Source organism: Eptatretus burgeri, chromosome 14 (genome assembly GCF_056783735.1).
Source record: "Eptatretus burgeri isolate ZD-2024b chromosome 14, Ebu_testis_v1, whole genome shotgun sequence".
Classification (NCBI taxonomy): Eukaryota; Metazoa; Chordata; class Myxini; order Myxiniformes; family Myxinidae; genus Eptatretus; species Eptatretus burgeri.
Genome location: NC_140974.1, coordinates 59,231,713 through 59,249,610, shown reverse-complemented (window position 1 = coordinate 59,249,610; position 17,898 = coordinate 59,231,713). Strand labels below are relative to the sequence as shown.

Genomic DNA, 17,898 nt, shown 5'->3' with positions numbered 1-17,898 from the left:
TCATCCGATTGACTTGAAATTTGAACAGGATTTGCACATTTGGTCATTGAATTCAATCACCAATTATTTTTGAGGTCAACGTAGGCTAAAATTTCTAAAATTGTCAATTTTCATCTCACTGACTTGAAATTTGAAGAGGATTTGCATATCAGGTCACTGAATTCAACCACCAACTAGTTTTGAGGTCAAAATGTCAACATAGGCCTAATTTCTAAAATTGAGAGATAGGGTTAAAAACTACATATGACATGATATCTCAAAAAGTTGTGGACGAGTTATGACAAAACAAGGTGGATGAGTTGGTTAGGTGATAATGACAAGCCGATTGGATTTTGGTTCAGATCCAGCCCATCAGTGGGATACAAAACATAAACTATTCAGCCTGGCAGAGGTATGCGCTCTACCGAATGCTGTTGTACTTTTTTCTGTTTTGCCAAGTGTTACTGTATTTTTTTTTAACCCCATGCGCATGAACCAAAAAGTGGGGTTAAGCAAATGGTCGCATGTGTAGCGTCTGCATTTTGTTAAGAGTGTACATCGAAAACCGTTCAACGGAGGAAATTGAAACTTCACCACATGTTCCAAGACCATTTGATTTAGAACTTACATGATGAATTAAGCAAAGCCTAATGGCCAGAGATAAAAAAAAAACAATCAAACAAGAGTTGGCTCACACCAAATCCTTCTCAGGACTGCGTGAGTGTGCGCGGTTTGTATTCTATGAATACCATCTTGTTGAATATGCAAAGCATGCCCAATAAATCTCCATTATTACTCCCAGCTTTAGATACAGCTGTCCTGGGCAGAATGACAACCCACAGGCATTTTAAGTTGATTTCACCTCCTTTGGAATTGAACTTGGAATCGGTCTTATGGCGAGCCTGCTCTCAAATGGATCATCGCGTCTTTTTTTTAAACCTTTTGTCTTTCCTGCTATTTCATGCAGTCATCATTTTGATTAATGCATGTCCATGATATATATATATATATATATATATATATATATATATATATATATATATATATATATATATATATATATATATATATATATATATATATATATATATATATATATATATATATATATATATATATATATATATATATACAATTTTTATTTTGCTGTAATATTGTATACAAGCTGTCAAATTATAAAAAAAAAAATTGTGCACAGAAGATGGTGCTTGTGACCATGAGTTTCACAAATCAGAGATGGTGGCAGTTTTGGGGTTTGAAATTTTTTTCAACACAAAGTCGAGGCTCTAGGAGGAATTAGAACATAGAATGTATCATGGCGTAACAGAACAAATGCAACAGTAGAAAGACGGGGAAACGCAGCAACAGCAGGGATGGGACAAAATAGAGGGAGACTGAGAAATATAAGGGATGTGGTGAAGAATGAGAGCTTGGGAGGACACACGGGGTGGACAAGATGGATACAGAAGCAAGCTCTCAGGAAGGAAAAACTGGAAACTTGGAAAGAGGTGGGCTTAGGGGTGGTTGAGGGGGTAGAAAAGATCATGATTTTGGATCGGGGATGATCTGAGATGGTGGTGAACAGCTGTCTTGTAGACCTGGAGGGAAGAATGAGATCGAAGAGAATGTGAAATTTGCTTCCACAGGCATGAAAAAAGAGGAAGACTGAGTGGAGGTGAGCAGTGATCCTGGATTTTCAGTTTCACCAGAAGGGGCTTGTTGGTAGATTACATTTGTCCTGCAGAAACATGAGGGGTGTGGGAGGGTCAAAAGCATGGAAAGGGCGGAGGGTGCAAGAGCAGAAAGGAGGTGGTAGAATACGGGGACCACCAACCTGTCTGCGATGTGAAAGTGATTGGCCCCAAAACTCAGCTTCCTCATGGGAGAGTCCAATGATTCGTTGTTCTTAGTTGTACATTTAGAATTGCTTGCAAAGAAAAGTTACACACTGGCCCACGGATCCCATAGACCTGTTTTGTTCGTTGAAAGCACACCACATTGTGAGGCGTTTATCCTCAGGTTGTGAGCTGTTGATCTATCCTGGCGCCTTCAACATGACAACAGGACCGGCTCATTGGGAGCTGCTGCAGAGGGCACGGTAAGGCCATGAGGAAGTCCTGAAATGCATGAAAGAAAACTCCAACTTCTTGACATTCTGAGGAATGGCAAGCACATTGATGAGAATTTCCAAATGTTTCACATGTGTCTTTGTCTTGTCAGTTGAATTTTAAAGATCACTGATAGGTGGAACCAAACTCGAAGCAATGAGTGCACCAGGAAGCATTTGAGCAACAAATGCAAATTAACAAATCTCCCAGTAATTTCCGTGAGGGCAGTGAAGTCTTGCCTCTGTGGGTCCCTGATTGGCTATGAAAAGCATGTCATATTTCAGAGCCAACCCGGGACCTTGATGGAGGGTTTTTTCTTTTCCAGATGCAAGTTCAAAAATGTGATAATGATCTGATGTTATCTTCAATTTTAGGAAGCCGAAGCTTATTTTCCCTTTTGAGTACGATAATACATAGTGCATGTAGTCATCGATTTACACTCATTCTATTGATGTTTTTTCGACTTAATGTCTTCACCAAATTGCTCAACTTTCTCCTTATGCCTCGTAATTTTCACATCCCCCCCCCCATGCGGTAAAAGTTTAAATTTCGTGTCAGCACGCAAGAGGAGGTGCGGTGTATAGTCCAAAACTTCTCTCGCCCTCAGTCACGCGCAGCGTGTTCTATACTCATGAGTAGTATTTTGTGCCAGACTCTCCCAATCCCCTTCATAATGAATGATAAATGATCCTGAAGTTCTTCGGCTGAGACTCCCATGAAGAAGGCTCGTAAAGCTATTGGTTTGGACATTAAAATGGACGTAGTGAAGCCATTCAAGAGTGTGGGAAGTGTTTGGTGGACATTGTCCACATACTCAGCCTTCCTCCCTCGACTGTGGACAATTACTAGTAACATCACCGAAATAAAGTCAAATGCCTCATCATCTCAGAAACTGCTCCACCTCCACCCCGCACCTCCCAGGCCTGGTCCCTCAACGTGTGTCGCAGATATTGGTGAGTACCGTACGCATTTACTTAAAACCGGCCATAATTTATTAATTTAAACACTTGTTTATATCTTTATTGATTTACTAGTTGCAGGTCACAATTCTTAACCGATCGTCATTAAACGTTACCAAGTTGTATAGGTAGTCTCAACTGAGAAGCCTATTCATTTTGAGGTCAAATTTCTGAAATCGTCATTTTTCATCCGATTCACTTGAAATTTGAACAAAATTTGCATATTGCATCACTGGATTGGGAAACAAACTATCTTTGAGGTCAAAAGCTCAAAGGTCAACTCAAGGTCAAACTTTAAAAATCATTAATTTTCAACTGAAAAATCGTCAATTAACTATCCTCTTAACTTGAAAGTTGAACACGATTTGCATAGTCCATCACTGAATTGGTAAAGCAACTATTTTTGAGGTCAAAGGTCATCTTAAGGTCAAACTTCTAAAATAAAAAATTTCATCTGAAAAATCGTTGGTTTTCATCTGATTAACCTGGAAATTAAGCAGAAATTGCATAGTCCATCACTGAATTTAGAAGTAAACTATTTTTGATGTCAAAAGGTCAAAGGTCAACTCAAGGTCAAACTTCTAAAATCATCAATTTCAATCTGAAAAATAATCAATTTTCATTTGATCTGAGCTTTAATTAAGATTGCCAATTTTAATTTTAAAGAAATGGACAATTTCATGTATCCATGACAACCTTTGGAGAGGGGGTGGATTTTGCAAGTATCGTGCTCTGCACGACATCATTTTCTTGTTCATTTCTTATGTCTTTATTTATTTACAGGAACTGTATTAAGCCTGGTGTTGGCTTAGTAGTTGGGTGGTGGCTTGGGATCCTCGGGTCCAGAGTTCAAGCCCCGTTGGCCACTGAATTAAAATACACCAGGAGGTTGACTCAGCCTGTCCTCCTTCCGAGGTCGGCAAAATGAGCACCAGTGTACTGGTAAGGGGGACACTGCATCAGCGGCATAGCCGCGTCCCAACCAATGATGCACCCAGCAGCCACAGGCTGCACTCGATGGAGAGGGGAACTGTATTTACACATTTACTGCCTTTACTTCCATTTGAGTTTGGTTCAGCCGACTAGGAGCGCATCTTCAATTAATAGCACTGTGCCAATAGGAAAATCGTTTTTGATTTACGTTTTTTCGTTTTACATTCAGTTTTTTTTAGGAATGCATCCGCAGGCGTAAATCGAGGATTTCCATATATAGAATTCCATTTTGACTCTTATTTTATCCCAATTTGCTTGTTTGTCTTTATTACACACAGACTACACTTATGCAACAATAGGATGAAAGGATTGACTTCCCATTCGTATATCACTGGGTGACAAATGGAAAAAGAAATGCCAGAAGGGAGAGATATTAAACAATTTTGGGTCATACACATTGTCAAACTCGATGATTGCGAGCGATGTTTTAAAGGTGGAGACGAAACATATTTGTTTACTTTTAAAATTTTTTATAAGCCACTCCCCCATAGTTTGATTTATCAAGATGGTTGATGGTGGAGTGATAACCAGATAAAGTTTGGTGATTGGTCTTAAGGGGTTGAAGGTGACTGAAATGCCGTTCAGAGGGTTGGAGAAGTTTGTGCGGAGTTTGGTGTTTGTCGGAGTTTGATAAAGTGTGCGTGGTTGTGCGCTCTGACTCGTGTGTTTTTCGAGGGAATATTGGTGGTAGGTGAGAGTACTGCCTGTATGTCTGACACTCAGGGCATTGGACAATCAGCTGTTTGTGGCCACGGTATCCCCTGCTCGAGATCCTGATGCAAGTTATGTAGCGTGGGGTCATTCTATGGTGGTGAATCCGTGGTGAGTGCACGTACTTGGTATCCTGCCCATAGAACTCTTGATGAGATAAGTGCGTTAATTTACCTCCTGCCTTAATCTTGTACTTAATTACCTGGGTTCCATTTTGGAGGAGGGGTAGTGGCAGAGGGGATGTGAGAGAGAAAGGTCAAGGTGGAGGACTGGTTTTGGAGTAGTCTGTGATCCAAAACTTCAGGGTAGGCTGAGGGTAGAGATTTACAAAATGGTCATTTAAATAAGATATTCTTCTGTATGGAGTGAAGGCTTGGGCCTTGAGAAAGGAAGAGGAAAGATTGCTGCACAGTGCAGATGCAGAGAGGGTTGGGAGAGAGCTCTCGAAGAAGAATGAAATAAAGTTGTTGGAGTAGCTTCCTCCTGTTTTTTGCTGATAATTATGATGTTGCCAGAAATGAAATAAAATGTGACTTTTTATTTCAGGGGAACCGTGATTGCAAGCGCTGAAGCTGATGAAAAGATAGTGTATGCTGATCTTGGTACGTATGTCTGTTTGCAAATTGTTTTCTGTTTTTATTCCTTCGCTGACGACGTCATCTGAGGCATTACGTTTTTGGGTTGTCCGTCCGTCCGTCCGTCCTTGCTTTGTTTACTGGTTATTACGGTTTATTTCAATTCAACTTCCATTGCTGCCAAAAGCTGAATTTAGGTAAGTTTTACAATTGATAATTTAAACAAAATTAATACAATATACAAGAAGAAAGCAAGTTAAAATTCATAGATAAATAGTATGCAAAAGTCATGTATGCCTGGTGTTGGCTTAATGGTTAGGGTGGTGGGCCTTGGATTTTAGGATGCTGAGTTCAAATCCCGGTCAGGTTAATACCAGGTGGGGTTGACTACCTGTCATCCTTCCGAGGTCGTCAAAATGAGTGCCAGCTTGCTGGTATCCTATGTCAGAGTGGCGACTCGTCCAGGATTGTACCCAATAGCCAAGGAAACTGCTTTGGCAGCACCAACGCCCTGCACAGAGTATGGTCCCAATGGATGTATGGATGGAAGTACCATGAAGCTGCATTGCATGAGTGGCATCGTTTTTCAGGAACCAGTTATGAGACCTCTGAGATCACATACAAGAGGATGCAAACTGAGAACAGGTTTATTTTTCTTTTCTCGAGTGGTTCAATGGTTTGCTTCTGTGATAGGTTTTTGTTACCGTGATAACTTCAGAATAGCTGAAAGGATACAAGTCAAACTTTGTACAAGTATGTATAATGACGTAGAGATGAACTGATTATTTAGATTATTGATTCAAGAGGTCAAAGGTCAGAGATCCTGTTGGGTAAAAATTATGTGACCGTATTAACTTGTGAACCAGTGATGGGATTTCTCCCAAACTTAGTACAAGTATATATGAGAGCCAGTCAATAAGTAACCTGAAAATGGCGATATAAATTTGAGAATGTAATGTGTGTAGTTGTCGACGACATACTGTATGTTATATCTCTGGGTAAGGGTCATGTTTTGCCTGTTTTAAATCTGGAAACATTGAGCATATGTCATCAGTAGAGCAGTTCCAAGATGTCGGCTCCCTTAGAAGCATGTGCCAGGGAGGAGCAACGTTCTGTCATCTGTTTCTTGGGAAGTGAAGGTGTGCATCCCAATGAAATCCATCGCAGAATGAAGATGCAATATGGTGATGCATGTTTATCGCTGCAGCAGGTGCACGACTGGAACAGGAAGTTTAAAAGTGGAGTGTCCAGTGTAGCAGACATTGCACGCTTGGGCCGACCTCACACAGCCGAGTCACCAGAAATGGTTGCAGGAGTTGAGTGCGTGCTCAGGGAAAACCATCGCATTACGCTGGATGAAGTGGTCTCCGAATTGAACATTACCCATGCTTCAGCACACCTATCATTCACGACGTGCTGGGGTTCCACAAAGTGTCTGCAAGGTGGGTGCCTGGACAACTCACACCCAAACTGAAAGACCGATGAGTGGACTCGTGTGAAGAACTTCTGCGATGTTATGAAACAGAAGGCAACGCTTTTTAGAGCGTAGTGACTGGGGATGAAAGCTGGGTCCACTACTTTCAGAGAGAAACAAAAAGGGCAAGTAAAGTGTGGCGCCATTCAACTTCACCAAAGCCCCAAAAATTCCGCACACAGCCGGCCGCTGGAAAAGTGATGCTGACACTCTTTTGTGATAGCTGAGGCTCACTTGTGGAGCATTACATGCCCAGAGGGATCACAGTCACCAGTGCATCATACTGTGACCTCATTATAAAGCATCTGAAACCAGCAATCACTACTCACTACCGGTGTTTACCTGCAACATGACAATGGCTCGGCACCATAATGCCCACGCTACAGCTGCAACAATCAAGGACATGCATTTTGAGTGTCTTTCTCATCCACCCTACTCACCAGACCTCACCCCTATGGATTACCACATCTTTGGGGCACTTAAAGAGGTGCTTGGTGGAACCACTTTCTGATCCGACGAAGAGGTCCAAGAGGCGGTACACGAATGCCTACACAAGCAGCCAAAATAATATTTTTCTAGAGGCCTTAGTAAAGTGCTGGAAAAAAATTCATTGAACGCAATGGAGATTGTGTTGAAAACTAACACACTTGTTGCACACGTACATGCAATAAAGAATTTGTGAAAAATATTTTAAGGTTACTTATTGACTGGCCCTCGTATTATGATGCAAAGATTTACTGATTGTATTTTAGTATCAAGAGGTCAAATGTCAGATGTCATGTCTCCTAAAAATCTGATACTTGAGAACAGCTGAAGGGATTTAAATCAAACTTGGTACAAGTTTGGAAAAACCTCTATCAGTACGTCCATCCATGATAGATTTGTTATCAAAATGTCAAGGGTCATAGGTCACATTAAAACTCCTGTTCATGTGATAGCATCGGCTATGGGATTTGAACTAAACTAAGGATTTGAACTCGGGGTGGGTATGCCTTTTCTACATACCTGTGGTGCTCGTGGTGACCTCAGACTAGCTGAAGCCGACCATGAGTCACGGAGTGTCTCGAGTGGCGACCTGCCTCTCATGGACTGGTCTACTGCATGCATTGTCTACTGCATTTCACAATTTTCTTTATTCATTCTAATCTTTGCTTTTTCTTCTCTTTCATCTCTTTTACTCTGTATTTCTCTCTTTCTTTATTTATCTTTCTAAGGAGAAGTGAATGATTGCAGAAATCTTTCTGTAGGCTCACTTGGCTGTGCCTGGATGGGTTTGAGGGTAGGGGAGTCGCGACTGAAACCCGAATCCTATCCAGGTTCCTCCTGATGACTCCATCTTTGCTCTTTACTTCTTCGGGTTCCTTCTTGGTCTTCTGTTTGAATGCATGTACCATAATGTATGTGCAAATTAGATGTGGTTTTTTGGTCAAAGTTATAGTCAGCAAAGACTTAATGTGGGCGGAGGCATATCGGTTGACGACGTTGATTTATGTCCATTTTTTTTTCTTTCCCCACTTCTTGGTTCATGTGCAGCACAAGTCTGTGGGGTAACATAATTGACTGAGGGCGTTGCTGTGCCACTGATGCTTTGCTGGTGAGGGCAGGAATTTGGAATTTGTTCATGCTGATAGCTCGACTACTCTTCACGAAGGACACCATGAGATATTTAATGTCCAATGAATGCTGGCAAACATGATGTCCGTTTAACGTCCATCCGAAGGACGGCACACACATTGATGAGCACCCTGCCTGTGAAACACCGGGATGACAGTTTCTATTTGGGTTGGGTTTCAAACCCAGGCGATACAGCTTAAAGGTGAGTGTACGTACCTCTCGGACATCCTGTCAGCCCTTTCCCCACTCACAGAATGGATTAGAGTGGTAGAAGAACCACAAAAGTGGTTGAATTCTGCACAGAGAGTACATGCTTCCCAAAGGGGCACTTCAGTCATGGATTTGTTTTGTAGATATTGGGTGTGGGTGTGGGGGGTGGGGTGGGGGAATGACAAACCTGAGACATTCCACACAGATATATATGTGTGTGACAACACCTCTAAAATGTCACAGTCTTGAGTTTATCGGTGGTAATCTGTTTAATGCATCCACTAGAAACCGATTTGATTTATTGGAAGGAAAAAAATGGCGGCGTACTGCAAGTGTGACAGGGCTGGTGTTGTACTCTCACTACATACTTCTTCCAGACCTGGGCCTTCTGCACGATGTTCGACGGAGAGTACCGGTGTTGGTGCAGAAGCGTTTGGACCTGTACCAAGAGAGCACCCCACGACTCTGAGTCTTCTCATTTGGCAAGAGCACAATGGGGGATTCTGCAATTGTATTTGCAGGCAGTTCTTGAGGAAGAACAAGTTTTTGATCTGCTAATCAGTTGATTTTTATGGTAAACACATACATAGTATTTTGAATGCACACAAAGATTATTATAGCAAAGCAGAATGAATATCTATATATATATATATATATATATATATATATATATATATATATAATACACAGTTGTGAATTTATAGTTATAAACGTTTGATTAAAATTGCTCCTTTGAAAACATTTCCCTTTGTTTAAAAATAAAAGAAGATATTGAATGACACAGGTATAGGCTCATTGACTTGATAACACTATTTTATTCTTGTCTATAAATATATTTTCATCAGCTAAATTGTTTTGATTTTTTTTTTTACATTTCCTTCTTTTGTAATCCGTTCCTTGGTGATTGTAACTTTTCTCCGAAACTTAAAATGTCACCTTGCACATTTCTTTCAGCTTGTTGTATTTGGTAATTGAACAAGCAATTATGAGCCTCGACCGTTCACCATTTAAAAATAACTTTTGGTGAACATTACATCTTATTAGCCACGTGTAAGTGTAATATATACACATAGTCGATACGTTATGTCTGGATTACAAAATTGAGTGAATGATGTAAATTTAGGTGTCCAATGGTTCATATAACGTAGGACGAAAAAGGCAAAATTGAATTGTATTATCACCCAGACAAAGTAATAATTCTTGAGCTCCACCCCAATTATAAGAGCCCTCTTATTACGCACTGACTTTTCCATTTGAAACCCACAAATGAAAGGTGTTCAGTAACTTGACGAACTGAGTATTTGAGATCTCCACTGGGACAGATTGGCAGATGATTAGTCCTGGAAGGATGGTGGGTGAAGAGGTAATCCATTTACCTTTGAGTAAGTCACAAACATTCTGACCGACGTCACACTCCAAATTCGGAGAATATTTGGATCGGTCGCGGCATCATTTTGTCTTTCTTGTGGTAACATGTAAATATGTTGGATCTCAGGTTTGTGGAACTGGTTGAATCCGGAAGTGATGAGCGGGGAGAAAAGGAGTTCATGGTGTGGTGAATGGAGGATTGACACGGATTCCAAAGTCCTCAGACACCTTTTCCTTCTATGCTAAAGATCTGCAACACTGCAGAAGCCTGACCTATGTTTTCTTAGCATGAGGTACACATGGGCAATGGTTAAACAGTGGGCACACCTCTGATTAATCCCAAACACATTGACCTGCAGGGTACGTGTATACAGTGACCAACTCTTTTTGAAAATACTCGATCATTAATTACGAGGGGTCTGATAGTCGAAAAATTAAATACCGTTAAAAATATTGAAAAAAAAATGCAATACAAAAATCAATTTATATTTTAAATCCTTTATTGAAACATGATGCAAAAATTGTACAAAGATGTATGAACTTGTTTTAATAATGGCTTTCGTTAATTTATTTTTGGCGGTTCGGACCAGTGACTGACGTTTTGTAGCTAAAGAGGATACATTGGCTAATTCTAGTGATGTCACTTCTGATGCTGGCAAGCATCACTTTTTGAGCACATTTTAGCAGTAAAAGTAAACGGGCCATTTTATTCTCCCATCACCGACAGTCAGAGGCGGATTAAGATTTTTGGGGGCCTGGGCATAAAAAATATTTAGGCCCAAAATGCTCCCCCCCCCAATAGAGAGGACTCCATGTTATTTTCTCCCAAAAAATGTTGACATGTATATTTTCTCCCCCCCCCCCCCCAAAAAAAAGTGGATTGTTATTTTCACACTCGTTTTAGACTCTACTGCTAAAAATCCAGAGGTATTCCCACGTTTTATTGCCTTTTTCCCCCCTTGGTAAGAAAATGCCATGTTCGTGTTCAATCACCAAGCAGCTTGCTATCGCTTGCCAAGCCAGCCGTTCCTTATCAACTGTTTCATTGGATTGCTTGTTCGAGCGATGAAGCCACTTGGCGAGTGCTCCACCAGCTGTTTGGCAATGGAACACACCCCAGCGCTTGCAGGGGTGTGTTCAGTTACCAAGGTTTTTTTTTTGTACACAGATGAGGCTCGTGGAAGAGCTAAAAGTTTCTTGTGGAGCGCTCGCCAAGTGGCTTAAGCACTCAAGTAAGCATTAAGCACCCGGGTGTTTATCCGCCACTGACAACAGGCAGTCACTCATTAACTGATGAAACTGCTTCTGCAGCAAAATACCTTTCAGGTAAATGTCGACAGTCCCAGTTAAAAAAATTAACCTTTTTGGAATTTCTATTTATTAGGTTCCTCCAACTGCTCCATAAATTCTCATCCACTCACCTCACTCTTTACCCAACCCCCTCCCCTATTACCCCTCCCCCATCTCCCCGGCCCATTCCTCTGCCTTCCTAATTTCTCTCAAAACCCCATGATCTGTCAATTTTAATTTTATCATCATGGCGACCCACCTCCTCCCCTTCTCCACCAAATTACACAACCAGGGGCTGTTCAGTTACCAAGTTTCTCGGAGAGCGCTCGCTCAGTGGCTTAAGCAATCAAGCAAGCACTCCATTCAAAGCCACTGATAAGGTTGGCAAGTGATAGGTAGCTGCTTGTAATTATTGAACACATGCTCAGACAGACAAAGTGAGATATTTGATATCTCAAACAGTTGTGGACATGTTGGGTGTGCGACAAGGACAAATTGATTCGATTCTGGTGAAGATCCAGTACCGGATACAAGAATTTAAGTGACTGGCGGGCCCGTTGGTCCGATGGACCAAATTTTCATTGGTCTTCACAGCCTTGTTGCACACCTGCCTGCTGTACTGCTTCAGCATCAGCTTGCCTTTCACTAAGCCCAGATGTGCTTGTATGTTCGTTATTATTATTATTATTATTGCCATATGATACTACTATTCTTTTGATTGGTGTAAACATTATAAGTGTTACTTAATATATGCTTCGTTCCAATGTTATCATTGTTTTTGTTATCATATCCTATAATGGAGCTCAGTGTTTATTAATCCTCTTAGACGAAGCGTCAACGGTCCACTAAACTCAGCTATATTGTATACCCGTCACCCCTTTCCCCACTCACAGACCCATGAGCCCGTTGGGTTCCCGTTGTGACAGCGGTTGATGAAAAAAATCATTTCAAGAAAAAAAGAAAGATAGCTCCAGCAAACTATACCGCTGAGTTTGTTTGCATTGATCAAATTCTCCCAAAGAGTACTTGACCGAATCGGGAATTGATTTTTTGAAATATTTTTTTTGTTTCCCAATTTGAACGAAACTTGATACTGCACACCGCAGGAGAATGGTGAGTCAGGTGGCCCTAAATTTTTTTGCGCTATCGTGTACCATTTTGGCTGTATTTCGGGAACATACGTACATACATACATACATACATACATACATACAAGATGAGAGTTTTAGTAATAGATAGTTGACATGACTGGATCGCCATACTTTCGAGCTCGCGATCACGAGCGAATGAGCAAATTTAGGGGGATTAAAAAGTGAAGCCGAGTATTAGCTGTGCAGTCCGAGGTACATCACCGAACATGATTGGTCCAGTACTATCATGTGCCAACCACAGAACAGACCACCACCACCAGCTCTGCTACCCGTCCATGGGACGGGTAATCTACTGGTGTATTTTATAATTAGAATGCCATGCCGTGGTAGAAGGAGGTATTAAGCTGCTTTATATACCTTAACATGGCATACGTTTAAAACATGGGAATTCTTATGGATTTTTTTGTAGTATGGTCGAAGGTCGGCAGGATCTACAGTCTTCTGGGTCCTTGGGGACTTTTGGGTCCTCAGGTTCTTCAGAGTACGAAGGGGTCTCGGCAATCTAAAGGGTCAATCGGAACATTCCAATAACATGGAATTAATGAATAGACGTCCGTAATTAATAGACAAAAAGTATGCCACACACACACACACACACCTCATCCATCGAGAAATGTGGCCAAAACGATGTTTGTGTCGCATGATATCTCAAACATTTGTGGAGGAGTTATGACAAAACATGGTGGATGAGTTGGTTAGGGGACAAGAACTAGCCGATTCGATTCTGGTGAAGATCTGGATCCAGAACCGGCTTATCAGTGGAATACAAAATGTAAACTGTTCAGCCTGGCGGAGGTGTGGGCTCTCCCAAGTGCTGTTCGAGTTGCCCTCACCCGAGGAGAGGGTATTTCATTTGGGTCCGGTTGTCTGTTTGTTACTTACGAAATCTAAAGATTTGGATTGTGCTCGGTAGTGTTGTCCACATTATCGGTCGAGTACGTGCAGCAATACATTTGACAGCTTGAAGAGTTCGGATGTCCTGTCGTGCCACGGATTTCGGATGTCCTGTCGTGCCACGGAAACTTCCTGAATCTAAAGATTTCGTAAGTGTATTGATGACTTCCGTCATCTGTTTGTGTATGTGTTTGTTTGTTTGTAGGCACGATAACTCGAGAACGGAAGAAGCTACCAATGTCAAATTACACCACGTGATTCAGGAGGGTGATGGCTAGTGCTGCTTAGATTTTAGTCAAAATCGGTCAAAGGTCAAGGTCACAGCAAGGTCAAATATTCGATTTTTGATGGTTTGGTACAGCATCATTGTAGAAACTTCTGGTTTGTGTCGCTGCCTTCTCTAGAGACAGCTTTTATTAGACAAGGTCAGAGGTCAAGTTGACGATTTCGTAAGTACCAGTCTATGACTGCTTGTTTGTTTGTTTGTCTGCACAGAACATGAGTGTGTTTCTCTGCAACCGCTTGTCGGATTGAGGCAATTTTCACCATAGGTGTGACCACTCATGTAGAATGTTTTAATGATAATTATGATGTCATAGATCACGTGGTATGGCAGCCATGTTGGAAAAAAAGAAAAACTTTGGACCTCTATCTCAAACCGCACCAAGGAAAAAATGTAAACTTGGCAGATGGCACGTACTCTTCGTGGGGAATACGTGATTCTTTTTATTCTGATGTCATAGGTGCACCTTTGTAGTGACGTCATAATTACATACATAGAACGGCACATTCGATCAGTATGAAAATTTTTGAGGGTCATCTTGGGATAAATTGGACCACAGAAAACAAATTGATGATGTCATCAGCCACATGGTTCAACAGCCTTTTCTTCTTCTTTTTTAACCTTCAAAAATCTTCTCTGAAATGGCTCAACAGATCGAGGCGAAACTTTACACGTATTACCGCCGATCCATGAGGAACAAACCGTTCACACATATTTGATTTACTCTAAAACCTCAAAAAAAATCTTCTTCTCTCGATCAACTGGACAAATCGAGGGGAAACTTCACATGAATGTTCCCCAGGCCTTGGGGATACCAGGGTGTTCACGAATATAATTGATCGGTCACATGGTCCGGCAGGCATATTAGATTGTGCGAAAAATCTTTAAAAATTCTCTCTTGAATCCCTTCATCAATCGACGTGAAACTTCACAATTATGATCTAAGAGGGAGAGGGAATATGTTTAAATTTTAACCTGATTGGATGCATGGTGTGGCAGCCAGAATTATTTAATTTTTCAGATCCTTGTGGAGGATCCCCAAGTCTTACTCACGTTGTTGTTCTTCATCTTCTTCTTGTGGACTTTTTTGTTTCACAGCCTACAGTTTTCATTGAAACTTCCTGAAACTTGGTATATATATATATATATATATATATATATATATATATATATATATATATATATATATATATATATATATATATATATATATATATATATATATATATATATATATATATATATGTAAAAATACCCTGCACAGACAGTGACCATCTCCCATTTTGGAAATTCCAACTAGAAAAAAAAGTTATGACGTCAAAATATCTCCGCTAATGGAAATCGCCTAAAAAATTATCTCCGAAACTAGGCAAGCTGTTTGAATTTTGTTTGCGGGAATCAAGCCGGGCATTAGCACAGATAATTTATCGCAAACCTGATACATCACAATGACGTCATATTAGTTTTTATGACGTCATCCTTAAGAGGACGAGGATCTTAGCTCATTTGAGCTTGTTTTTGATCTTGGTTCTTTTTGTGGTTTTTTTTTTTTTGAATGAGGCTCACTTGGCTGTGCCTGGATGGGTTTCAGAGTGGAGGAGTAGCAGCTGAAACCTGAATCCTATCCAGGTTCCTTCTGATGACGTCATCTTTGCTTTTCGCTTGTTCGGGTTCCTTCCGATGACTCCAAAGCAGGACTTTACCCGTTTCATCTTCCATTTGATTTGAATTTAATTTATTTTAATCCCATCCTGAATTAAATTGAATAATAATAAACGTCAAGGGTCAAGGTCAGGCGTCCGATCAAAGTGGGATGTTTTGGTACCAGCAGTCACTGCCAACAGTTATAAAGTGGAAGTTTCTAATTACGTCTCTGATTAATTACGTTAACACACCCAGTACACAAACACCACACAAAAAAACAAGGCCTGACAAGGGTCTGTAATCTATGATTGCTCATTTTTCTTGTTTTCATTTAATCCTTTCATCAAAACTGCATTTTTGATACTTTTTCTAGTAAGAAAACAGAATTTAATACCGTAACTGATAAAACAACAACAAAAATTTTTTTTTATATTAAAAACTCAATAAACAACAACTACAGGAAACCAAAGTGAAGAGGAAGAAGAATGACAAGAAAACGAGCAGTTTTTCAAGATGGCTGCGGATAGTGGGTCGACGCGTTTGCGGATCGCCGCCGCAGTCGGGGTGACCGTGGCAGTGGGTGCGACGGCTTACCTGTTGTGGAGGTATCGGAGGTGCCACGACTTGCCCTCCGAGCGCCGAGACCCCGACGGCGGTCCTGCCTCTGCACTCACACACAAATCCAATGGAGCTCGGAATGACGTTTCACTGCAGGTGAGCGCTGAGGTAAACGAAAGGTCGGTGGATATATCGGTCTCGCTTTTAGAAACCGAGGACGGACGAACGTTGACGTCACGTTGTTGTGATAGAAAGAGAATTGCGCGCAATTAGCTTAAACGGATGAAGCTCGTCGCACTGTACGTACTGTAAATCACCTCGTTCCTCATGTTGAGCCGCACATTGTTTATTTCACGAATTACTTAAATCTTATCGTAATACCTCCGCCGTGCTCTGAACTCCACTTGGATGTTGCATCGATGCGTGGACGGCCTGTAAAAGTCGAACCTTCAGCACAAGCACCGCCACTCGCCGCCATTTACCGGACGTGACGTCACTGGATTTAACCAATGGAAAAATTTAACCGGTAAAATGGTCCCACATACCGGCTAAATAGTGAGATGGCCGAGGAGAAGCTGCACGCCACTCGCCGCCATTTACCGGACGTGACGTCACTGGATTTAACCAATGGAATAATTTGACCGGTAACATGGGCCCCATGCCGGCTAAATAGTGCGATGGTCGAAGAGAGGGTGCACCATCGTGGAGAATTTGTTGTCGGAGTGTTGTGTTGATTCGTTCTCTACCGGTGGTTCTGTTTCTTTCGATCCTGCGAGTGTATGACTATGTGAACGGCTCGAAGGAAGTCGTAAAGCCTCCCCCGGAGCTGATGGTCTACCTTCAGAAGTCCTCAAACACAGGTGAAGCTACCTGACAGACACTTCACCTGTTCAGCACCATCCCTGGGAGAGAGCAGTTGTGTCGCAGGACTTTAAGGATGCAACGATACTCCCCCTTTACAAAAGGACAGGTGACCGAACCAGCTGCAACAATCACCAAAGTTATGGTGTTGCCGAGCATCGCAGGCAAAAATCCTCGCACGAGTGGTCAAGCGAATCGACGCACGAACCGAGGACGTGAACCCTGAAAGAACCGGGGAACGGTGGACATGATTTTCGCTGCGTTGCCCACTCCAGGAGATGTGTAGAGAGCAGTACAAACACCTCTACCTGGTGGTCTTTGTGGACCTGACAAAAGCTTTTAACTCGTAGTACTCATGCCAGCGAAGATCTAAATGGATGCGACGTGGTGTCAATGACTATGGACTTGTTTGGATCTCTGGTGTTAACTTGTACTGAACACTGAGGCAATTCCACGTGACCATGGTATCGATGTGGCGCGCCTCAATCAGAGATTCCAATTTTGTGTGTATGGTTCGTGAAACACCGTCCAATGGAGTACGTATGATGGTTCCTGCGCAGTAAATGCATGCTCGTGTACTGTGACGCGGATATTCTGAATCTGTGTAATAATGTGAATAAAAGGTGGTTAACATCAAGGAAGGACTATGGATTGTGCTCGGTAGTGTTGTCCACATTATCGGTCGAGTAGGTGCAGCAATACATTTGACAGCTTGAAGAGTTGGGATGTCCTGTCGTGCCACGGCCCCGACGGATGACGTGTGTAAGGTGACTAGTCGAACATACCTTTCACCCTCATGATTGGTGGTTAGTTTTTCTTGTTGGAGATCATACAAACACCACAATGTCAGATCTGGTGGAACACTTTCTATCCTCGGCGTACAGCTTTGTGACGAGTCGATGCAGCTGCGTTGCCATATTAACACCGGCACCAGAAACACTTAGTGGGGGAGGTGGGGAACATGTGCACCCCCACACACAGCACATGAAACTAGTACACATAAAACATGATTTTGAAGTTGCAATATAATTTATTTTTAAATGACGAGGCGACCAGCTTGATAACCCCTGTGCAAAGCAACACGGAGAACGTTGATATTTTCACTCTGTTACTGGTGCAGGAAAAGGCTCTTTGGTCCATCATGTCTGTGTTGTATCTGCACATTTTATCTCGGACATAATTTGATCCCAATTTTATCTGTTGTATTTGATTTCAGTAAAAGCTAT

General features: G+C 41.6%; 2 protein-coding genes across 4 annotated transcripts in view; both read left to right on the top strand.

The window, feature by feature from the left end:
* NIT2 (nitrilase family member 2) overlaps positions 1-9,571 on the top strand; it is a 42,107-nt gene extending 32,536 nt beyond the window's left edge. Inside the window, exons 7-10 of the mRNA XM_085855076.1 lie at positions 1,999-2,077; positions 4,763-4,861; positions 5,297-5,352; positions 9,001-9,571. Of these exons, the coding sequence (XP_085711202.1) occupies positions 1,999-2,077; positions 4,763-4,861; positions 5,297-5,352; positions 9,001-9,092 (326 nt within the window). The 3' untranslated portion in view covers positions 9,093-9,571. The remainder of the gene's footprint in view (positions 1-1,998; positions 2,078-4,762; positions 4,862-5,296; positions 5,353-9,000) is intronic.
* Positions 9,572-15,714: 6,143 nt separating this feature from the next.
* The window catches only part of TOMM70 (translocase of outer mitochondrial membrane 70), a 33,992-nt gene continuing 31,808 nt past the window's right edge, over positions 15,715-17,898 (top strand). The window contains exon 1 of one of the 3 annotated variants that reach the window (XM_085855075.1): positions 15,715-15,979. In XM_085855075.1, the coding sequence (XP_085711201.1) occupies positions 15,767-15,979 (213 nt within the window). In that variant the 5' untranslated portion in view covers positions 15,715-15,766. The remainder of the gene's footprint in view (positions 15,980-17,898) is intronic. The other 2 variants (XM_085855073.1, XM_085855074.1) reach the window with 2 other exon arrangements.